Raw genomic sequence first — 25,512 nt, forward strand, 5'->3', positions numbered from 1 at the left:
AGTACACAGTCCCAGGCACTGTCCTTGGTGCTAGAGATACAAAGACAAGCAGAAACCATTCCCTGTCCCCAAGGAACTTACAACCTAATGAAGGTCAGGGAGAGACAGCAAGATATGTACAGATTACAGTGGGGAATAACCTCAAAGGAAGGCACTGGTTTTAAATAGAACTTTCAGAAGGGGAGACTTTATCTGAGACTTGAAGGAAACCAGAGAAACTTAGAGGCAGAGATGAGGGGAGATGTTCTAGGCATAGGGAATAATCATTGAAAATGCTTGGATACTAGCTGTGTGACCCTGGGCAGGTCACTTAACACTGATTGCTTCAGAAAAATTTAAAAAATTAATGTTAAAAATGCTTGGAGATGATAGATGGAAAGTCTTATGCAAGGAATAATGAGGAGGTCAGTGTCACTAGATCTCAGAGTAAATGCCCAGGAATAAGACAAAGTTTGGAAAGGGCCTAACTGTGAAGGGCTTTAAAGTCCAATAGAGGATTTTATATTCAAACCACAGGTTATAGGGAACAATTGGAGTTTATTGAATAAAAGGATGATAGGGTCCAACCTGTGATTTAGGAAGATCAGCAGCTGAGTAGAAGTAGAGGACAGGCAGGAGTGTGAAGAGACTTGAGGCTGGGAGACCAACCAGATGAGGGTAGTCCAGGTGTGAAGTGATGAGGACTTGTGCCAGGTGGTAGCAGAGCCAGAGGAGAGGAGGAGAAATATATGAGAGATGTCCCAAAGGCAGCAATGACAGGATTTGACAACTGATTAGATATGGGGAGGGGGGGAAGGGAGAGAGGGAGGAAGAGGTAGAGAGAGACAGACAAGGAGACAGAGACAGGGGAGGGGGTGTCCAGGATAACGCCTAGGTTGTGTGTTGACTGTAACATTAATAGTATTGGGATACAGATGTGTTCAAGCTTTACCAAGAATTATTCTAGGATCCCACAGAATAACCCCAAGGCCTCTCTAATCTGATTTTGCCTCAAAATAATAATAATGATGATGATAATAATAATGCTGTCCCTTAAGCTTCTCAGTCCTAGCAGGGGTGGGGGAGTAGGGAGGGAGGGTTCCTTGGCAGTGATGAGTCATTGATGCCCTTTTATAATAGAGAGAATGTATATACAGAGAACATAGAGCTGGCTGCCTTCTTACTAGCAACCAATTCTGCCCTCAACCTGGCACCATGAAGAAAAATGTAAGAGCATTCTTTAGAGCAGAGGTTCTTAAACTGCTGTCTATAAATTAAAAGAAATTGAAAACTTTATTTTTAATAGGATTGATTTCTTTTCTAATTCTGCATATTTTATTTTATGCATTAAAAACAGTATTCCAAGAAGGGATTCATAGATTTATCAGACTGCCAAAAGGCTCCATGACACACAAAAAGTTTGAGAATCCTTGCCCTAGACCTAGAGAATACATATATACATACATATATATATACATGTATATATATATGTATATTCTTACTGTAACTACTAGGCAGTATTGGGTAGATAAAAGTTTGGCCAGGCACTGAATCTTTCTTGAACCATGCCATTCTCCTCTGCCTGCTGGAGGCTAAAATTTTTCCCTCTGGCACTTGAGTGCCTAGACACTGCCATAATGACAAGCTCATTTTCTAGCCTAGGGGGTAAAATGACTCCAAATTCCTTATGGATCTCTTTATCTGCTACTTTAGGGAGCTTAAACAAATGCTAGTTATTAATAAAAAACACATAGAATTTTTTTTTGCCTCTAGATGAGTATGAAATTCTGATCAGTTGACTCTACTGACCTATTTTATCGTTCTATTACATACAATAGCTATACATTCATACATTTGCATTCATGATTTTTAAATGAAATAAAAATTAGGATAAGAAGCAGTTTAGATAAAGGGAAATTATATAAAATGATTGTCAAGAATGGGAAGAACTTAGAAAGCTAAAAATAAAATCATTTCAGAACTTTCTTCATTTCCACAAAGGGGAAGTCAGAGCCATCTTTTTCTAAGTTCTTTTTTCCATTGACCAGAACCCATTCCCTAAAGCTTAAGATTTTAGTTCTAGAGGATGCTATCTATGCAAGAAACCTGTAGGGAATCTATAGTGTTTTGCTTCATTGTCCACTTCCACACTGCTCATCTATCTCCTTCCCCTGTATGCCACTTTTTTTCAAAACTTCTGGGCACAGCTCAAGGCTGTCTCTTGGATTAAAGATTACAGTAGTTCAGATCTCTCCCAGGGTTGGAAGAGAACACTTGCATCACTGAACTACAAATCCCAGAAGACCAATCAAGTCTCACATCTCTATTACTTTTCTGTAGAGACATCAACTTTCGTAATTGGAAAGGACTTCAGATGGTCTTTCCAGTTTTATTTGAAGAGCTCCAGTTATGGAACTTACCATGTCTGGAGGGTTAGCCTATTTCATTTTTGGACAGTTTTAATTGTTAAGTATTCCTTTCTTTTTATTGTGCTGCAATGTGTCCGTAAACCTTTGCCCTTTGGTCTTGGTCTTGCCCTTTGAGACCAAGCAGCATAAACTTAATTGCTTTTGTACAAGGTAGTTCTGAAAATACTTGAAGATAGCTACCTTAGTCTTGTTTTCCCCTATTCCCTCAAGCCAGTATCTTCTCATATCTTTTTTTTTTAAAGCAATTGGGGTTAAGTGACTTGCTCAAGGTTACATGGCCGGTTATTTCTGGGTGTGGTGCTAAGTATCTGAGCCCGGATTCGATCCCCAGGTTATCCCAAAACTGGGGCCAGTGCTCTTACTTGCTGAGCCACCTGGCCACCCCTCTTCTCATATCTTTAAACTAATCCTTGTATGGATTCTAGTCACCTCACCATTTTCTCATTCTCTTCTGGATATACATCCATCATCAGTGTCTGTCCTAAAATGGAGGTCCCAGAACTTGCAAATGTGTTCTGACCATCGGAGTTCAGGAAGCCATCATTTCCCTTAGTATGGACATCATGCTTCTCTTAATGCAACTCAAGATATTATAGGCATCTGACCTTTGTGGATGTTACTTAGTGAAATTGAGCAGAGTTTTTTGTTGGCTCCCAGGGACCTGAAAGTGTTAGTGTATAGTTCTCACTGGTGAATAACTTGTTGCTTTCCCAATAGTAGAATCTGTCCCATTCTTATTTATATCAGTCAGTGCCTCAGCCCAGTTAAATGTTCTGCATTCTTGTTTCTCAAAAGGCCTCTAGGAACCATATATTGATACCACCATGGCTCTACGAAAAAGGAATGAGTGAGAGTCTAATCAGGCTAGACATATCTTTGATTTCAAAATGCATTTCTTGAATTGGAATGGAATGCTGTGAACACATTCATAAGGTGTTATAAGCTTTGGCACCTGTGTTTCAATTCAATCAACATATATTAAGCATTTACTCTGTGTGGGGCACTGGGCTAGGAAACGTGAAGAGATACAGACTTTTTTTAATTTATATTTTTCATTTAGTATTTTATTTTTCCCCAATTACATGTAAAAACATTTTTTAATATTTGTTTTAAAAACTTTGAATTCCTAATTCTCTCCCTTTCTCCTTCTCCACCCCCTCCCCCAATTGAGAAGGCAAGAAATTCAATATAGGTTATCCATGTGTAATCATGTAAAACATATCCATAATAGTCATGTGATGCAAACTTTTACTCGATAACTAAGAAAAAACAAAAGTACAATAATAGATCCATTTATAGAGCACAGATTTCTTGAGTGGCAAAGCCAAGATTCCAAGCTAAGTGTTGACTTCAAATACAGCACTTTCCCCACTTATACCAATGCACTTCTCTGGGTCTCAGTTTCCTTATCTATAAGATCGGGATGATTATCTTTTTACTAACACCTTAAAGGAGTGATGGTGAGGAAAGCATCTGTAACCTTTTTTTTTTGGAAGGCATCTGTAACCTTAAAATGATGTAGAAATGTGAGCTATTAATAAAATCGATCACAGGTTGACTTGATGGTACAATTCAAGAACAAATCTTTGTTAACTTTTACTTACCTCAATTCTGTGTAAGTGACTCCTGTCCCCAAACTCCCTTTTCATAAATCTTTAGCTCCTCTTATAGTGATGAGGTTTATGAATTCACTCCAATTAAGGAAGACACCACAAACCATTACAAAACTAATAATGCCCATTATGTATTAGCATGATAACATAATTCTTAGATGCTCAGGCCTCCACTATGATTCCATTGCCTCATTCTCCCTCTCTGTTGAAGGGAAAAAGTGATTTTCCCATCTTTTGTGCTAGAAGGTCATGTACTTTTCTCACAGTAGTGCCTTCAAGTCCTTCCTTAGAGCCTATTTACTTGTACTTCAGACACAAGTCCAAGAGACTTTTTTATTTTATTCCCCAACTCACATCAGATTAGAAGCAGAAGTTACAATGGAGGCTATATGACACAGGTAGGAACCCTGAGAGGAATGAGAAGTGACAACAAAGAAGAGACAAGAAAACAATAATAAAATAAATCACATTTATGTAGTACTTTTAAGTTTCACAAGATATTTTCTCCACCACAATCCTATGAGGTAGGTAGTTAAATGACACATAAACACACCCTAAGTAAGTGTTGGAGGTAAGAGTAGAATCAACAATACTATTTTTTTTGTTTTGTTTTTGCTTTTTGGAGGGGCAATTGGAGTTAAGTGACTTGCCCAAGGTCACACGGCTAGTTTTGTGTGTGTGTGTGTGTGTGTGTGTGTGTGTTATGTGTGTGTTAAGTGTCTAAGGCCGGATTTGAACTCAGGTCCTCCTGACTCCAGGGCCGGTGCTCTATTCACTGTGCCACCTAGCCGCCCCCTCAACAATACTATTAAAGCAGAAAACATAGGGAGAATCCAGTCCCTTTAGTGGCCCACCTTGAGGTATCCTTTCCTTTTGGTATTGGTATATGCCTGAACTCTGGCTCCACTCCCAAAGTGTTTCTGTGACAGATGGGGGGGGGGCAGGTGCAAGGGTGCTTAAGTATTGGCACTTAGTCATAATGGAAAATGCTATCTACATCCAGAAAAAGAACTATGGAGTCTGAATGCAGATCAAAGCATACAATTCTCTCTCTCTCTCTCTCTCTCTCTCTCTCTCTCTCTCTCTCTCTCTCTCTCTCTCTCTTTCTCTTTTTGGAGGGGGGAAGGCAGGGCAATTGGGGTTAAGTGACTTGCCCAAGGTCATATGGCTAGTTAGTGTTAAGTGTATAAGGCTGGATTTGAACTCAGGTCCTCCTGATTCCAGGGCCAGGGCTGTATTCACTGCGCCACCTAGCCACCCCCATTTGCTCTCTCTTTTTTGGTTTGTTTCTTCTTTCTCATGATTCTTCCCATTGGTTCTAATTCTCATTTAGAACATGACTAATGTGAAAATATGTTTAGTATAAATGTATATGTAGATCCTTTATCAGATTGCACACTATCTTGGAGTGGGGGGAAGGGAGAGAGGGGAAAAAATTTGGAAGTGAATGTTGAAAACTAAAAATAAATTAATATAAAAAAAGAAAGTACATAAAAAGTATTGGCAGTCAATCAACAAGCATTTAATAAGTGCCTACTATATTCAAAGAACTGTGATAGATGCTAGGGATACAGAGACAAAAGTAAAATAAACTCAGGGGGCTTACATTCTATTGGAAAAAACATGTTTAATACTAATAAATACAAAAAATAAGATAAAGGGTGGCTAGATGGCACAGTGGATAGACTGCTGGGCCTGGACTCAGAAAGACCTGAGTTCAAATTGACCTAAGACACTTACCAGTTATGACACCCTGGTCAAGTCACTTAACTCAGTTTGCCTCAGTTTTCTCATCTGTAAAATGATCTGAAGAAGGAAATGGCAAACCAGTCCCCTAAAAAGGGTTCACAAAGAGTCAGATACAACTGAAAATGTGTTGAACAACAGAAAAGCCACTAGCAGCTGGGCAGGGAAGGTCAGGAAAAGCCTTGTGAAGAAAATGGTGCTTATGTTAAACTTCGAAGAAAATGAAATATTCTTAACAATAGATGGAGGAGAAGGGAATGCATTCCAGGTATGTAGGACAGCCTGTGCAAAGTCACAGACTTAGGAGATGGAATGTTACATTGGTAGTCACCAGTCACCACCCTATCCCAGATAAAATCTTGCTACATTCTTTGACTACTTTGGGAGCAGGAATAGCCTAGAAACTAAAAGAAGTTTGACAATAGTGGGGTTTTTGCTTTTCTTTTTTCTATTGAAAACCAACATAAAACATTTTTACTTGAATAATGAAACCTAAAACACATATTGATGAAAGAATGTGTGGGTACCTACCTGGTCTACATAGGATGACAGAAAAGGAGGAAGGGATGATATCAGCCGTAGGGAAGCTGATGGTCAAAACCAGGAGATTCTGAAGTTGTGTTGACGAGGATTAGTTTTTGGTAAAGAATACACAAGGATTGGGGTTGCTAGGTGGCGCAGTGAGTGGAGTGCTGGCCCCGGAGTCAGGAGGAGCTGGGTTCGGATCCAGCCTCATACACAACACACATACACACAAACCGTGTAACCTTGGGCAAGTTACTTAACCCCAATTGCCCTCCAAAAGGCAAAAAAAAAAAAAAAGAATGCAGAAGGATTTGTTGTGACAGTAATTGGGTTTTTACTGTGTTGAAGTTTTCTCCAGAGAGCACCTCTGATTTACTAATTAGCTTCTAGAATTTGGGTATATACATAGCAGTGATTAATCCATTAATAAATGGTGGCACAGAGTGCTGGGCAGGAGCCAGGAAGATTCATTTTCCTGAGTTCAAATCTGGCCTCAGACACTAGCCGGGCAAGTCACTTAACCTTGTTTGCTTCATTTTCCTCATCTGTAAAATGAACTGGAGAAGGAATGGTAAACCACTCCGGTATCTTTGCCAAGAAAACCTCAAATGGGGTCACAAAGAGTCAGACATAACTATAAATGATTGAACGATAACAGAGATGTCTATTAAATGAATTCTATGTCAGGTTGTGTTCTATATGCTGAGGACACATATACAAAGAATGAGACAGTTCCTACTCTTGTGCTTAGGAGGTAGGTTAAAGTCCCACATCTTTACTTCTGTGTCTTTACTTCTTCTGTGACCTTTGGCAAGCTACTTATCTTCCCTGGGCTTCAATTTCCTTAAATGGACTTAGTTGCTTTCTTATGTTCCTTCTACTTCTAAATCAATGATGACTTCTGGAGATTGAAAAAAAAAATCTCCAAAGTTCTTAGAAAACCAAAAGGTGGGGAAAAGTCAGGCATGAATAAAGCAGGTTTAAGTTATAGAATCATAGGTTTAAAGCCAGAAGGGACCTCAAAGACCCTCTAGTTCAACCTGTTGGTTTTACAGAGAAGTGAGCTGAGGTTGCTGATCCCTTGACCCGATCACTGAACACTTGACATATATTAAGTGATTATTCCATGATTAGACAGCTAGAAAATGTCAGGGACAGGTTATGAACTCAGGTCTTTCTGACTCCAAGTTCAGAAAATATCTACTTTCAAAAGGCAGAGATTATTGGAGGAGCGGGACATGTGCAAAAGGTAGACAGTGAGCTGAAACAAGATTCTTTTTCCTCACATTTTTCATTTTGGACAACATTTGGCATTCCAAATATGTCAGCCCACTCAAATTCCTTGATCAACTATGTTTTTACAGCAGTAGCAAAAACATTTACACATACATCCCCCCCAAATACTTAATTAATTTCATCCAGAAAAAGGGGAAGGCAAAAATTTTCTCTTTCCAAAGTTTCCTATTTTAAGGTTAGCTCATCTATCTGCTGCTAGTGTTTGATCATATACTTAATCTTGAATCAATGCCCCAAAGATTTCCTTTTAGATCTTTTTTCTTCCTTTCTGGGACTGGGTCTCCCTTTTTCACCCATACTGGAAGTATATCAGATGCTCATAGTCAGATCCATTGCTGATTGGCATGGAAGCTCTGACCTGCTCCATTTCTGACCTAGGACAGCTCTAGCTCTAGACTGTCCTCTAGCTGAGGACAGACCTCAGCTCTAGCTCCCAGGAGCTCACTCTGTTGATGCTGGATTTAGTGTGGACACCCAATAGGCTTTAGCCCACTGCAACTCAGAACTCCCAAGATAGGTGCTCTACCAGCCTCAATTTAACCATGGAACAGGGATTACAGGCATGTGTCACCATCAACAGCTATCCATTTAAATCCATGCAATAAAAAGCAAAACCCAAAAGATGAATGACTTGGCAAGATGAGGTTTATTTCATGTAATTTAGAAGTGACACAGAAACAAGGAGGAAGAGTGAAAACATTAAATCAGGGTCTTGGTAAGTAAAGTGAGAATAGCAGAAATATGGGGGGACAGCTCATTGTATAAAAATCTGCAACATCATGATTCTGTGGGAAAAAAATAGGTTATGGAGACAGAGGACCTGAGTTCTAATGCTATTTCTGACTTACTACTTCTGTGACCCTTGGGCTAGTCATTTAAAGTCCCTGGGCATGTGTATGTGTACATACATATACACATCTACGCACCTGCATGTATACATACATACATACATATTTTTTGTTGTTGAGTCATTTTCAATTGTGTCAGACTTTTTGTGATCCCATTTGGGGTTTTCTTGGCAAAGATTTCCTTCTCTAACTCCTTTTGCAGATGAGGAAACTGAGACAAACATGATTGAGTGACTTGCCCAGGGTCACAGAGCTAGTAAATTATAATGTAATATTAATAGTAATATTAACATTACATATGTATATAAACGTGTACTTATACATATATACACACATACATACACACACACCCCTCTTCCCTCTAGCTTTATTTCATCTGCAGATGGTATAACTCTGATGTTTCTCTCTTGTATAGGTAGAATCTTCCCAGGAAGCCAATGCTGATGTCATGAGAGAGATGACCAAGAAGCTCTACAGTCATTATGAAGAAAAACTACAGCAGGAACAGCAAAAGCACAATGCAGAGAAAGAAGCCCTCCTGGTATGTCTGCAGAGCCCTGCAACGGAAACCAGAGAGCTTTTTGTTTTAATTTTGTTTTCTTCATCCTCAGTGTGGTCATAATCATAGGGCTATAGCACAGGAGGATTCCACTTATTTATTTGTTTCTCAAAATCTCTCAATAACTTCCCATGATCTACTAAATTAATTTCAAAATTCGTGGCTTGACATGTAAGCCCTTCCATGGTATGGATATCATCTGCCTCTCCAGTTTTATTTCCATAAATAAAATCCCCAGACATATTCCCTGTATGGGAAACTGAGATCTTCACTGTCCTCCACATTCAACATGTGCTTTTCTTCTTCCATACTATTTTTCCCTTCTAAAATGCTCTACCCCCATCTCTCTATTGTTCTTTAGAACTTGGCAGAAATGTAGCCTCTTCCATGAAGCCTTTCCCAATTATAAAAAGCATCTCCTTACACTGGGAGGGAGATGGTACTTCTTTTATACTGTGCTTATTTTATTATACTCTATATAATAATAATATATATGAACAGAATTATGAACTTGAAGTGACCTTAGACGTGATCATTTTGTAGATGAGGAAATAGAAACCCAGAGAGTTTAAATAACTTGGCCAAGGGTCACATGGGTAGGCATACAAATACATTGTAAACTTGAGAGGACAAGGGCCATATTTTATGCATTTTTATATCTCCCATCTCTCCAGTATAGTAACCTGCCCCATAATAGATTCTCAGAAAATGTATGTTGAGTGATTGATTCATTTATTCACTCAATCAAATGAGAATATTTGCAAAATGCTTATTAGAATGCTTGGCATACAATAGGTGCTATATAAATGCTTATTTCCTTTCTTCTCCTTAATAATAAGTTTTTCTATTTAGGGGTAAGTTTGGTGGATAGCAGTATAGGAGGGGAATCCAGGAATTCTGTATTATACTTATGGCACTGATTTCCCTCAAATTTCCCACAAATAATGTAACTTATTGTGATTGAAAAGATGATGCAAACAATGCCGAGGGAGCATATAGTTAAATGTTGAGTAATGGTGGCAGGACTTTTAAGATTTACTACGTGTGGGAACCATAGTGGTAAATGGAAACAAGGTAGTGAGACTGTGCTGTTTACAAAGTTAAATAACCTACAAGTGGGAAGAATACTTCCTCCCAGTACTCAAACCCGGCTCATGCTCCCTTAGAACTAACACAAGGTGATTAGCTTCTCATCTCTACCCCTGCTGTACTTACATAGGGGAAGGTATACTGCCGATATGGTATTTGAGCTCTAAATGCTAAAGGATATTTTAGATTTAAAGAAATAGAGAAAGGGTGTCGTATGTGGAGTCTGAGGACCAGGGCTGGAATGCTGTCGCGTGTGACCCTGGGAAGTCACTGGCTTCTATTTTCCTCACCCACAAAATGAAGGGGTTGGCTGTAATGGCCTCTGGAGTCCCTTCCAGGTCTACATCTATGATCCTGTAAATAGGACTTCCTTGCTTTCAAATAAAGTTTAAAAAATGATCCCATCCTCAGTGAGAACTGACCTCTCCTTCATATGCCTAAAAGAAAACTGGCTGAATTAAGATGAATGTCCTAGACAAACTCTGTGTGTTGAGACAACTGTTTGTTTTGAAGGAAGAAACCAATAAGTTTCTGAAAGCCTTTGAAGAAGCCAATATCAAGATGCAAGCAGCAGAGACAAGCCTTGAGGAGCGAGACCAAAGGATCGGGGAGCTGGACAGACTAATTGAACGAATGGAAAAGGTAGCTCCAACACTCTCCCTTCTTCCCTTTCTCTGAAACTCTCATGTACTGTCACAACTTTCTAGACCCAAACCTTGCATCACCATTCCCCAATTCTTTTCATTTCATGATGTGCAATGTAAATGTAAAAGGTTTCTCCAACACTGGTGGGAGAGTAGTCATGGTTGTGAGTACAGGACACGTTTTTATAGGAGGTTTCTTTTTTGTTATGAGTGGACTGATGAGTGGAGAACATTCCTCTGGGGCAGTGGTTCCCAAAATGTGGTTCAGGGTCCCCTAGGAATCTCTACAATGGTTCTGTGAGGTCGAACTAGCCTCATGATGATAATTATGACATTTTAGTTCTAACACAGGAAATATTGACAATTATATAAACAAAAACTCTTCAAGGTCCTCAATAGTTTTAAAAATTTAAAGGAATCCTGAAACCAAAAGTTTGAGATCTGCTGCTCCAGAGTGTAATAGATTACTAAAGTCACAGAAGAGAGGAGGCTGAGAGGAAGAATTGGTTAGGGGAAAGAAAAGAATGAAGAAAATAAAGGAAGAAGAGGAAGGAGAAAAGGAAAAGATATGTGAGCTTCTACTCAATTATGTAATAGACTGGCATATAGTAATCACTTAACAAATGCTTATTGATTGAGTAGCTTCTCATTATGTTTGATGGCCCAAGACCAAAATTAATGTAGCTGGACCCTCTTTGACTATTGTTGCTAAGTGTAGGTGACCTTACTGAAGCCACTGACCATAGTGACCCCTCAGAGACTTGGGAAAAAGGAAATCCCAACGTCCTTAAATACTTTTATAGAGGAAGAAGGAGCTGGTACTGACTATATTAAACTTAAATAGCTCTTTCCACTCCCTTAAGTGAAAATATTAGCTGGCTCCATGAGGTGAAATTTGGGGCCCCAAGCAAAAATTTCAAAAGGGGTTTTGCCTTTTGTTAGCTGAAAAATTCATAGCTCTCTAGTGCTTGGGCAGGGATTAACTAAAATAGGAAATGTAGTAAATTCAGTGTTTATGGAGCCTGAGGGGTTACTAGTGACTTTCAATAAAGCTAATGTGTGCATTTGGGGTGCATGGAAGCTTACTTCAGTCTGTAATAATCTGACCTGCTTTTCCCTAGGAATGCCAGTTCTTTCCTGCTGAATAGCTAAATCCTCTAATAAGCTTGTTGAAAATTAAAAGAATAGGTGGAATGCATGAGGGAGTCCTCCTGTCTTTCTGTAGATATATACCTTACCTAGAGACAATGTGGTATACATTGTGCCACCATATACAACGTGGAACCATCAGTGAATTTGGAGTCAGAGAATCTAGGGCAACTATGGGCAAGTCATGACCCTCTCTTGGCCTCAGTTTCCTCATCTGCAAAATGACGGAATTGAACTAGATTACTTGTGAGGTCCTCTAGAACTATGATCCCTTTTTGGTATTTTCTAAATAGCCCCTGAATTGTGTGTTTGCTGGGGTGGGGGGAAGATGCCTTAGAGATTTAGTTATGGGCAGTTCTGCTATAACTGGACATATACTTTCTCCCAAAGCACCACACTATGCAAAAAACAAAACAAAACTGCAGGCCTTATGAGGAAAATGGAGCCGGGGCACAATGTTCAAAAACTCCATCAGTAAAAAAGAGATAGAAAACTAAATACATAATAACATGATAAATAGTGGCCTTGTCAGCAGTGGTAGCAGTAGCATTTTGTATAGGCCATGACTCTGAGGAGGTCATAGGGGAAAGGGGTAGGGGTGGAGGTAATGCAGATGACCCTTTTTTGTCTCCTATATTAGAAGATAGACAATCAGCATGGCACTTTACCTCAACAAAGATCTGGTTTCCTTGTGGAAGCGGGTGTTGGAAGGATTGCAGGTTTTGAGTTATTGTGAAGAGGTGCAGTTTTCTGCATTCTCAGTGTTTCTTTTTCTAAAACAAATTTTATTGATGTGTTTTATTTCTTATATCACTGTAGTAATACTTCAACTGTCCCTTCCTCTCTCCCTCTCAGAGAATCATGCCATATTTGCTGTTGCTTAGTTGTTTAGTTTGGTCTAACTCTTTATGACCCCTTGGATTGTAATATCCACGGTGTTTTCTTGGCAAAATGACTGGAGTGGTTTGCCATTCCCTTCTCTAGTAGATTAAGGCAAACAGAGGTTAAGTGACTTCCCCAGGGTCACACAGCTAGTAAGTATCTGAGGCTGGATTTGAATTTTAGGCTCAGTGCTCAATCCACCAAGCCATCATGTGGCCAATACTATTTTTTTAGATAGGAAAATAATCAACTCAACTGATCAATACATATGTACAATGTGTAATACCCTAGGACATCCCACCTCCACAAAGGGGTAGGTTGGGGGTGGGGGTGAGTTTATTATCATAACTCTTGATTTGAGTCCTGCTTGATCTTTATAATTTGTTACATTCACTTTTGATTTTTGGTGTGTAGTTGTTCATTTCATTCACATTGTTGTAGCTACTGTGTATATTGTTTTCCTGACTCTCTGCATCAGTTCTTATAAGTCTTTCCATTCTTCTCCATATTCATCACACACATCATTTCTTACAGCACAGTAAACATTCTGTTCCACAGTAAATATCTGTGTTCTATAATCTGTTTAGCCATTCTCCAATTGATGAGCATATACTTTGTTTCTAATTCTTTGCTACCACAAACAGTACTGTACATTTTTTATATACATAGAGACATGCTCACTGTTTCTTGTTGAAGAAATTGTGCAGAAGCAAATATGAAAGTTATGTTGTGCTCAGAATGTCCCCTAACATATTAATCATGTTAGAAGAAACCAAAACAGATCCTTTCCCTTTTGCCACCAAACCAGTGTTTTAATTCTGGGGTGACGTCCTGAGTATCTCAAATAATCCTTAAATCATTCCTGGGTTTTTTTTTTCTCACAGAAAAGAGGGTGTTATAAATGCTCCGCTATAACCTCCCCTCCCCCCAAAACAACTGCCACCACCATATTTCCTCATACTTCTTGACATAGCAATGAATATTAAAAGCTAGAAGGATCCAGGAATTAGAATAAACCAAGTCATGTATGTCATCTATATTACTTATAGCTTATCAACACTTCCAAGCAACTCTTTGAAACTCTAGATTTAATATCTCTGATTTACAAGTCTGGTGGGATCTTCAAGGGTATTTTTTAAAAATTAAATTAATAACTTTGAATTAACAAAAACTATTTAATCTTCCTCCCATACCTCATTTGAAGAAAACAAAAACCCTGAAACAAATATGCATAGTCAAGTAAAACATGTGTTGTCCATGTTCGAAAACATGTGTCCCATTGTGCACTTTGTGTCTGTTGTCCTTCTGCCAGGAAGTGGGTAACATGTATAACATCAGTCCTCTGGAATTTTGTTTGGTCTTTGTGTAATTAGAGTTTTTAAATTTTTGAAAGTTTGTTTTTACAATGCTATTTACTATTGTATAAATTGTTCTACTTCTGTTCATTTCACTTAGTCCAAGGTATTTTGAGAAATAGTTGTATTATGATAAAGTGGGGCTAAATATTATGTTGTAGATTTTTGAGGTCGAAGACACTTCTTCAATAAATTGGACTGCCCTCTCTAACTCTCCCCCCTCTATTACACTGCTATATACTCCAAGTTCTATACTGCTATATAGTCCAGGTCATAACATATAATTTCGTGGATGAAATGGACCCAGATTTTCTTTCCTGATCCTTCCCAATCACCTCTTGTTTAATATTCTGTAAAGAGGACTTCCATGAAGGCAGCAAGGCAAAGATCATCATCTGTGCCACTCCTCTGAGTCTCAGTGTTAAGTGCCTCCTTATGCATGCAGAACCAACTGCTGTGGCATGATGAGAACTGAAAGATATTTACTCATCCCAAATGTGAGGCAGTTAGGTGGCACAGTGGACAGAGTGCTGGACCCGGGGACAGGATGATTTAAATTCAAATTCCTCTTCAGACAGTTGGGTAATTCACTTAACCTCTCTAAATCACAATTTTCTCACCTGTAAAGGGGGATAATGATAGCACCTATCTCACAGACTTGTTATTAGGATAAAATGAGATAGTATATGCAAGTATTTTGCAAATTTTAAAGTACTATGCAAATGATAGCAATATTATTAATGTAGGAATGAGGGCTTGGCTACTTTTCCACTTTGTATCTATGATCTGCAGAATCAAAAAGAAAAACATTTATGTCAGCCAGATGACCCAACCCTTAATCTTGTCTCAGGGTGAGTGAATTCCTTCCAACTCTTATCTAGTCCCTGTGAGCTAGCATGCTAGTCTTCTAGATGGTTCAGATTCCCTTGAAGTTTTGGTGTCTGAAGTAGGTGGAAGGATGGCAGAGTTGTTGACCTTTATATATTCCTTTCCCCTTAGCAAAGCCTCAGGTTCCCCCATAATTCTTTTGTGAATTTGGTAAGTTCTTTCTTTGTCACGTGATATTTTCTTAATTAAACTGGATGTTCACTGGATATTCAGATTATGGTATCCATTTTGCAAATTTGGGAAGGTCATCTAGAATAAGTGCCTGCAGTTTTGCTGCTCTGATCTCTTCTTATACCCCTACACTCTGACTTCTGAAATCATTCTACCAAAAGTGCTCTCACCAGAGTTACCAACGATGTCTTCATTGCTAAATACAATGAATGGTCTTTTCTCAGTCCTCGTTCTTGACCCGTCTGCTGCCCTTGACACTGTTGATCATCCTCTTCTCCCCCATATTCTGTTGTCTCTGGGTTTTCCGGACACCGCTCTCTCCTTGTTCTCCTCCTAACTTTCAGACCATTCCTTTTCCAGATCTTCATTCAGATCACATCCTCTAACCATAAGTCTCCCTCGGAGCTCTCTCCTGGGCCCTCTTCCATTCTCCCTCCATGGTACTTCACTTGGTGATCTCATCAGCTTCCCTGAATTTAATTATCATCTCCATGCTGATATTTCTCAAATCTACCTAGCTTGCCCTAACCTCTCGTCTTGAATCTCCAATTGCCTTTTAAGATATCTATAACTGGAAGTCTAGAAGACATCTTCAACTCATTATGTCCAAACTGAACTCATTATCTTACCCCCTACATCCTTCATCCTCTTCCCCCCTATCCCTAGACTTTCTTATTACTATCAAGGGCACCAACATCCTCCCAGTCCTCTAGATTTACCATCTACTGTCATCCTTGACTTTCACTTGACTAGCCTCCCCTTGTCCCCACTTGTATCTAATCTGTTGCCAGGACTTAACTTCACCTTTTCAGTATTTTGACTATGCCCCCTTCTTTCCTCCTACACTGCCACCATCCCGGTACAAATCCTCACCAACTTATGTTTGTTTGGACAACTACAGTAGACTACTGGTTGGTCTCCCTGCCTCAGACAAAATTCCAGTTAAGCAGTGTTGGTATTAATATTGAAATTTACTAAATATCTGCTTGAAAAGGAAGGAAATAATAGTAACAAGAAGACCCAAAGGCATGTGCATACATTTAAATAGAGGGATGACTTGACACTATAGACAGTTTTTCAATTTAGAGCAGATTTTATTCAAAAAGTCTGTGTCTGTTGTTTGGAACTTGGAACACATTTTCTCATGGAAGCAAATGGTGATTATATTCCTAGGCTAAACCAGTAAAGCCTATTTAATCCACAATATAGTTGAAATAATACTAACAATTCCAGCTTAAGTTCTGGGCCCCGGTGCCATGCAGCACAGCAAGAATTAGGAGGAAGAAATTTCTACCTCAGTTACTTTTCTGGGCACTATATGGTTTAGCCAGGATAAAAAACAAAAAAACACACCAAAAAAACCCCAAAACACCAGGATAAAAAACAAAAAAACACACCCTTCCTATACTCCCTTCTCCTGGTTCCCATTGTCTGTATCTTTTCCTAAGCCCTAACCTGTTCACTTCTTTCCAGTCTGTCCTAACTGTTAAAAAGTTCTGTGATACTTCAAATTTGCCTACTTTTCCTCATTCTATATCAAAACTCCTAATTGCTCAGTGGCTGATTTCATCTCTAGGTGTCTGCAGGAAAGCCTGGTGATGAGACTAATTCATAGTGTGTGTGTATAAATGCAACACCCCCTCATCCTGACCCTGGTATTTGCATCTTGCAAAGAAGATTCTTGTTAACATAAATGATTCAATAGTGGGAATTCAGATAGTGTAACAAAGTAAAGTGAAGAAATTAATAATTTGGGGGTCAGATACATTGAGGCTGTGTGCTTAGTTCTAAATCTGTAATTCTAAAGATGTTTTAGAAGGGGTTCTTAAATTGGGCCCTTGGGCAGTTATCAGAGCATACATGAAATTGGATGGCAAAAAAGACATCTTTATTTTCACTAACCTCCGAATGAAATTTAGTATTTCTTTAATTAATTTAGTATTTCCTTAATTAAAGATTTTTTAAAATCATATGTTCCCTCAGAGACTACTGCTAGGTTTTCCTGTATATATCACGTTAGTACATAGCTGTTCTTTGGCTTTGTTTTGTTCTTTTGGAGTCAATTGGGTTTAAGTTACTTGATAGTTAAGTGTCTGAGGTCAGCTTTGAACTCAGGTCTTCCTGACTTCAGGGCATGTACTCTATCTACTGCATCATCTAGCTGCCCCTAGTATGATATTATTTGCTTATTTTCATCTCCTTTTAGACCATGAGCTCCTTGATAGCAGCTAATGTTTTTTTGCCTTTCTTTTGTGTCTCTAGAACTTATCACAGTGTCTGGCACATAGTAGGCACCTAATAAACACTAGGTGACTGACTGACTGAGAAGGGGTCCATAGGCTTCACCAGAGTTTGATAGCGCTCCATGGTGCACAAAAAGGTTAAAAACCTCAGTCATTTGGGAAGCCAGCTTTCTCTAGCAGCCAGGATGGCAGGCAACTAGTCATTTTTTTTACTTGGAGCAATTTCTGTAAAGTCTTTCTGTAATAAAGATGATTGAACACACTCAGATACTACTGAGGAGGCCACCTTGGGAGCAAGTAGGGTTAGGGGGTGAACAGCAGACTGGGGAAGAGTTCACTTAGATTACAAGTAACTAAGATTTTTGGTGACTTCCTATTTTACCTAATCTTGGAGCCAAAAGGGACCCTGGGAATCATCTCATCCAGTTCCCTAGTTTTACAGGTGAGGAAACTGAGTCCCCAAAAGATTAAGCATCTAAGCTAGACTCCTAGTCCGGAGTATCTTTCACCGAATCAGCCATTTGTGAATTGGGTACTTCTTGGACTGAATTTCCTCTAAACTTATGCATAAGCATATGAATTTCCCTTAAGTCCTTATGACTTTCTCTTCATAGCTTTAGAAGAGTTCGCCTCTCTTCTAAATTATCATTTCCATTTAGGGCTGGAGAAATGTCTCCTTAGCTAAGCTAAAATTTGGCATGTCAAATTACAGCCTTTCTCCCAACCCTACTCCTACCTTGCACCCCCACTTATAAATCTTTGAGAGAGAAATGCTGCCAGACCCTTATCAGGTATGGGAACAGCCTGCCAGGAAGAATGAATTGTGGTACTGTTTGTATCCTTACTTCCCATCTCCTGACCTTGCTTCTTCTATTTTTGGACTTTGCTCAAAGGCAAATTTCTACTTTATGAATGACTTGTCAATTATAAGGCTTAATTTATATTTCTCCTCACTCACAATATTGAAAATATTATCTTGATCCAAATTAAACTCAAAGTTTGGTCCTATGATCCTGTTTCACTACCTTTTTCCCCTCCCCTGTAGTTTATTAATGAGTACTTTCATAGGCCTGTGATCTCATCCTTGTGGATACTCTCTAGTTCCTCCTCCTATAGAATTATTTTCTGTGTCTTTCCATAAATCTGCTTTAGAGGCTTAACCAACCAACCTATCAATTAACAAATACGAATGCCTACAACGTACTAAGCACTGTGATAGACCCTGGGGATATGAAAAACAAAAACTAAAGCAATACTTGCCTCCAATGAGCCAACAATGTAGGTACACATTTAAGTGTATGCAAGATATATACAAAATAAATATAAGGAACTGTTCCAATAAACTGAAGGCTTTCCTGTGGTTCTTTTAACATGTTGGGGTTACCGATGAATCTTGAGGGCAGGTCCTCTGTTGTCTCTCAGTCTCACTGTGTGACTCGTGAGGTATGGGAGTAGAATTTCTGTGGGGAGAAGAGAAATAAGAAAATTCTCCCCTTTTCTTTCTCTAACAAGGATAAAGCTCTTTATTAAAATACCTGAATTTAAATATCAAACATCATTTGCATAAATACAGTTTGACCTTTAAATTTAGGTCTTTTACTAGAGTATTAAAAAAAACCCCACACCTTTAAATACCCTTTACATTGTAAAGAAGTGTATTGGAAAGGGGAGAATTTTTTGAAAGACCTATAGTTACCCTTTACATTGGTAGAGGTAGAGTATTGTGGACACAGATGGCATACCTATTCAGTTCTGGATATCTCATTTTAAAAGAAACAATGACAAACTTGGGCCATATGTGTCCACAATACTCCCTTCTGTGGCCTCAACCAGATTAAACTATAATTGGGAAACAAAATAAATAAAAACACAATAAACCTTAGGTATTATTAATATGTGGTTTTCTAATTCAATATGCCACCTGCAGGGATCCTCATGTATAGTTTAGTGGCAACCATTTCTATTTGAGTTTGACACCACTGCATTACATTTCTAATATAGTTACTCAGTCTCCATTTGCCTACTTTCAGTGACAGGGAGTTCATTACCTCGGAGGCAGTCCATAGCATTGTTGGACAGCTGATTTCATTGTTAGAAAATGTTTATTTTAACTGTAATCTGCATTATAGTAATCTCTCATTGTTTTAAGTTCTTTCCTTTTGAATAGGAAATCGAATATCTTTTCCATTTGACCATCATTCAATTACTTGAATCACTCTCATCATAAGCCTTCTTTTATGATCCTCTGTGATGTAATGGAAGGAGTGACAAATTTGGAGTCAGAAGACCTAGGTTCACCAGTCACTAGTGGTGAGACCTTGAGTCCCTATGTTGGCATTTACAAAGGAAAGATAATAGTATTTGTACGACATACTTCACAGAGTTTGCCTAGAGAACAAATGAGAGAATAGTGCTATATACACTGTTTGCCTCAGTTACCTCATCTGTAAAACAAGCTGGAGAAGGAAATGGCAAATGACTCCAATATCTCTGCCAAGAAAACCCCCAAATGGGGCCGCAAGGAATTGAACATGACTGAAAAACAACTGAACAAATATGTTATATTATTTTTAGTTATAGTGTGTTTGTAAAATTGCTATGTGCATGTGAGTTCCTATGATTAAATGGCAGAGTTGGCAGATGACTCACCAGCTTTGTCATTTTCTTCTTGAGTTTGTCATTGTCAATGTTCTTTCAGAGTTTGTCATTGTTTCTTTTAAAATGAGATATCCAGAACTGAATAGGTATGCCATCTGTACTCTGACCAGCGCAAGATATGATTGATTAGGTTTCCTAGATGAAGACAGTATATATTTATTTTAATGCAGTCTTAAAATTTATTAGCTTTTTTGGCGGTCTCATCCCATTATAACTTGGGCAAAAACTCTTCCCTAAGAGTAATAATTCTGCCTTCTAGGAGAGAAAGGGTTGTAGGCCATTTTTCTGATAACAGCATGGCCTCCTAATCCATTAAAAAAGCTTAACAATATGCTCTCATCTGAAATTTGGAGCTGTGAAGTACTTCTGGAAAGAGTTTAGTGCTTTCATCCTAGTTCTTAAGTCCAAATGGCCTATTTATTTATCTTAGTAAGACTAATTTTTGACATAGACTGAGTAAACTCCCATTTTCCGGAATGGCTATGGAATTTGGTGTTTGGGTTAATTAGCTCTTGTGGTGAGCTAAAACCTAGCATATGTGCAATAGTAGGATTACAAAATTTCAAAGAACTGGCAGATAGGAATACTTAATTAATAATTATACAGACCCAAGTTTGCACTATCTTTGATGATTTAGAAGGAAGTTGAGGATATTGTACTGCCCATGGGTACTCATTATAAGAATATTTATGTGTAGAGAAGTAGAATGGCATAGTGGATAGTGTGTTGGACGTGGAGTCAGAAAAATCTAGGTTCAAATCCCACTTTTGACACTTATAAGCTTGTTAACTTGGGCAAGTTAATCTTTTTTAAAGCTCAGTTTCCTCATCTGTAAAATTATGTGGTAGGACTAGAAGGAAAGACTCTGAGGTTCCTACCAATTCTAAATCTATGATCCTATAGATTTAGAAAAGTAGTATATATAAGTGCCTAGGCCCAGATTGTAATGATCTTGTGGTATATATCCTGGCCTCTCTGACATGTATTAGAACTTTAAAAAATAGAAAATCATACTATCAACCTCCTTATTTCTAATATCTTTATTTCTCCTAAAATTTGAGTGTAGAATGTATAAACAAAACTGAACCCTATTACAGATATTTGGACTTTGTTTAGAGGCTGGTTAAACTGAGTTTAATATATGCATAATTGCTTTGAAGGACTTTTTTTGATGAGTTAATTTAGAAATTTTTCTCTTTGTTTAGGAGCGCCAGCAACTTCAGCTACAGCTGCTTCAGCATGAGACAGAAATGTCAGGAGATGTTGTCAGCACAGATTTTGACAAGAAAAGGTAAGCTATAACCTCTTGTCTTAAAATGAATGGCCTCAGTGGTCTAGTATTTGTCATTGAAATACTGTCTCTGTGGGCTGCACCTTGCCTAGATAGAGCTCTCATTTTCACATCATTTATCTCATTTGTATGGAGTTTCAGTAGTTTGTATGTTGGGACATTTCAGAAACCATGGCTTAGTGTATAGATACTGGTCTCAGAGCCAGAAAGACATAGATTCAAATCCTGCCTCTGACATACTGAGCAAGTCAATTAACCTCTCAATGGTTCTAGGCAATACTCTATGTTGAAGAGAAGATGCTGACCTGCATTGTGGAGGGAGTTCCTTGTCTGGGAGTTCCCTAGGTCAATGAAATCACAAATCCAGTCCCTAGTCCTGTCTAGGGAAAGTTCAGTGTGTGAAATATTTTCCATCGTTTGATTTGTGTAAAGGGTTGAATTGCTCATTGATCAACAGAATGTATCATTTTGATGATGAATCACCATAGAAACTAATTTCAGGTTCCAGATTTCAAAAATGTGACTCTCTCTCCTACCCTTTCCCACTTGTTTATAGAAATTGTTAAACAAAACTTAATTTGTACAAAGTAAAATTACCTCCAACTATATGTTTTACGTTGTAAATAGGAGACAGGCATTCATAAACAACAGAAATGTTGCTAATCCATTCTAAGTGGAGCAAATGTTTCAAGAGAATAATGTTGCTTTATATTTTCTTCCTTTACAATTAAAGGCCTTTGGAGTGATAGGATTCTTCTTTTTCTCAAGGCCAAGTACTTTTTTTTTAAGCAATTGGGGTTAAGTAACTTGTTCAAGGTTATTTCTGGGTGTGGTGCTAAGTATCAGAGCCCAGATTCGATCCCAGGTCATCCCCACTCTGGGGCTGGTCTCTTACTCACTGCACCACCTGGCCGCCCCTGAAAGGCCAAATATTTTAATACCCCAGACCAGTATCATTCATTCTAGGGCATGAACTGTAGGGAGTGGATACTTAAAGCTTGAAACAGTCATACTGTCCTTCATGGACTACATAAAGATACCTCATTAAACCCTAGGATTTCATAAAACATTATTTGGAATCAAATACAGTGAATTCAACAAACCACTTAGTAAATGCTGAGTCTGCTAGACATTTAGCACACTACAAAGAAAAAAAATAACATCCTTCCCCTCACGAAGTTTATAATCTAATTTGGCAAATGCATCTCCCTGAAAAAATATGATGGAAGTTAAAATGAAATGTGGCAAAAGAAAGACACAAAGTACTATAGTAATGTTTGTGATTAGAAAAAAAAATACTTATTTCTTTCCAGCATGACTCTCTTTCCTTTAGACCAATGCCAATCACAGGCAAGGTCTTTAACTTTTATAGCTGTAAGAATACTGAAGTTGGAATCAAAATACTCAGGTTTAAGACATACTTCCATCACTTTCTAGTCATGTAATCTGGGAGAAGTCACTTAATCTCTTTGAGCCTGTTTTTTCTCCTATAAAAATGGTGGTGGTAATGACTGTCCTGCTATCTTGAAGGATAATTGTGAGGATCAGATAAAATAGTAGCTATCAAGGACTTTGTAACTGTGTACTTCCACACAAACCTATCTTTTCTCTTTCAACTTTGTCTTCCTTTCAACAGAATAGAGGTCAGCAAGGTTATGGTTCCTTTTAACAATCTGACTTATTAGTGGGTACTTAAGGAAGTATATTTAAATAAGTATTGCTAATGAATACACATGCAAAGGCTTCCAGATTTCAAATCTTGCTACTAGGCTATATTTCTTTAGCAGTTTGATGATATGTGTTGATTATGTTGCCTCCAGAAGTAATTTAGTTGTTTTATATTCTCCTGATGTCAGGTATCAGCAGCTGGAGGAGGCAGCAGCTAGCCTGCGAGAGCGCATTAGACACCTGGATGACATGGTCCTTTGCCAGCAGAAGAAAGTCAAGCAGATGGTTGAGGAGGTAAGCTTTTCAGAAAGTATTATAATGCCAGAAATGCAGCCCATAGACTTTAACAGCCAATTAGGGATGAGGAATCTAGGCCTGTGCTTGATTTCATCAGCTGTTGGGTCAAATTATTCTGACCACAATTCTTTTAGCACAGGGATTAATGACCCCCAGCACAGGTTTCTGTGGTTATCCCATTTACAGTGGAGCTTCATGAGGTTAAAAGATTAAGTACTTGAGCATATTCTAATAGTCAGCTGAACAATCTTCACAGGGCTGTGATAACTTATTTTGATACCCATAGTCCGGTGTTACACAGGGTGTGAGGAAAGCTGCTTGTCTCAAGCAGTGGTCACCACTAAACTGGCTAAGTCTCTTTCTGTCTCTGACTTTATGTCTTATTTCCCCCTCCTCTCTCCTTTTGATGCCTTCAATTCCTTTTCCCTTTCTCTTTTTCCCCTTTCCCCTTCCTTCCTTTTCCTTTCTTTCTCTATATTCCTTTGTTTCTCTTCCTACCTTTTCTCTTTCCTACATCATTTCTTCCTCATCTGTCTATGTTTTCCCCCTTTCTTTCTCCATTTTCCTATTTCTTCCTTATGCTTTCCCTTTATCTCTATCCGCACTGCTTCCCTAAACTAGCTATTATGTTGAACCAAACTATATTATTAATATCCATTGTACTTGTTGAATAAGGTTTCATGTTCTCTGTTCTTAATTGACATAGTAGGTAAGTCACGTACTTTATATTTCTTTAAAAAAACTTTAAAATTAAGTTTCTTTTTACTTCTATAAGGTTTTCCTCACCTTTGGAAGGGGGAGTTCATAACCCCTGATTTCTGTCATAAAGTCAGATATTGGTTGTTTGGTACTGTGGTACAGTATGCATTTGTGAGTCATTTTTCTTACACAAATTTTAAAATTACTTCCAGTGCCATTTCATTTGCAAACCTGATTAAAAAGAGAGGCATTGACATTCCATCTGGTTAGTAAAAATTCCTCAGGGTCTGATTCCCTTACTCATAAAAAAGGGAGGTTTCAACCTAATTAGACCCCTAGTGAGGAAAGTAAATATTGAAAAGATATATATTTACATTGGGTATTGCTGTAAACATTTGAAATTTGCTGATTACGTTTTGCCAATATGGAAAAATGTTGGAATACTGCTAAGGTTGGGGGTGTGGAGCAGGAAAGGGGAAGGATTTTTTATTGTGTTGCTTTAAAATATGATTTAATTAGTATCTTGGCCTAAAATGAGAAATCAAATCATATCATGTTGTATTTTGTGAGTCTTTTTTGTTGACTCTGGGCTTTTCAGATTGTTGTCATGCCTTTGATCTAAATGAAAAAGATGACCAGTCACGGACATCACTCCCCTTTAACCTGCCATTCCCAACCCTCCTCTGCCACCCCTTGTGCATCTAGCTCTCTGCTCTGGCATCCATGATCCATGGACCATAAGAATATCAGCCTTATTGGTTATTGTTGTAGAATCACTTCCCAAAGGGAAAATGTTACTTGTCTGTTAGACAGTTACTGTAGGCAGAGCTTGTACTCATTATTACACAGGGAATTCTTGGGGGCCATAAACAGAATCAGGAATCTTTTCATGTTCCATGTTGATATTACAGCCTATGAGAGATTCCATTCAATGTTTCTCTATTACTAGATATTGAGGAAACCATAGGATGCTCTGTTTTGCTGTTGCCCCCCAAATTCCCTACCCAGTTTGGGGGAAGAATCTTTTCCTTTTTGAGAATATTGGCTTTCTTTCCTTCTCCCTTCTACCACATCACTTCTGAAATTGCAAATATTTAACATTTTATCAAATTGCTCCCTACTACATAGAATCATGGTGTCCCATGTTTTCCTCATATTCTAGTAATAGATTAGTAAAATTCCAGGCACTGTGCCAAACATGTATGTACATATATGTAAATTTCTGATTGTGCTATCCTTTCTCAAACTTATAAGATATACAGCCAAATTTTTGAAATTCATTATAACAAACATTTCATATTCAGGCATGCTAGCTGTCATTTTCTTTGGTGGTTTGGAAATCTCTGTTCTTCATCTCTAATCCAAAATATAACCAACATACAATTTTAAAAGACAAAACATTATTATGAATAAGGGGGGGCCCCAGGGCAAGAGGACAGGGATTTATAGTGAATGCCCATATCCTGCTGTTATATATGTAGTT

General features: G+C 38.3%; 1 protein-coding gene across 4 annotated transcripts in view; it reads left to right on the plus strand.

Annotated features, from left to right (window-relative positions):
• MYZAP (myocardial zonula adherens protein) overlaps positions 1–25,512 on the plus strand; it is a 106,065-nt gene that overhangs the window by 47,665 nt on the left and 32,888 nt on the right. For all 4 annotated transcript variants that reach the window (XM_069098143.1, XM_069098144.1, XM_069098145.1 and 1 more), the window contains 4 exons: positions 8,852–8,977; positions 10,598–10,726; positions 21,280–21,365; positions 23,222–23,327. In XM_069098143.1, the coding sequence (XP_068954244.1) occupies positions 8,852–8,977; positions 10,598–10,726; positions 21,280–21,365; positions 23,222–23,327 (447 nt within the window). The remainder of the gene's footprint in view (positions 1–8,851; positions 8,978–10,597; positions 10,727–21,279; positions 21,366–23,221; positions 23,328–25,512) is intronic.

The sequence above is a fragment of the Petaurus breviceps genome, unplaced genomic scaffold, assembly GCF_028583685.1.
Source record: "Petaurus breviceps papuanus isolate PSGF00001 unplaced genomic scaffold, PetGlider_PUasm1.0 37, whole genome shotgun sequence".
Taxonomy (NCBI): Eukaryota; Metazoa; Chordata; class Mammalia; order Diprotodontia; family Petauridae; genus Petaurus; species Petaurus breviceps.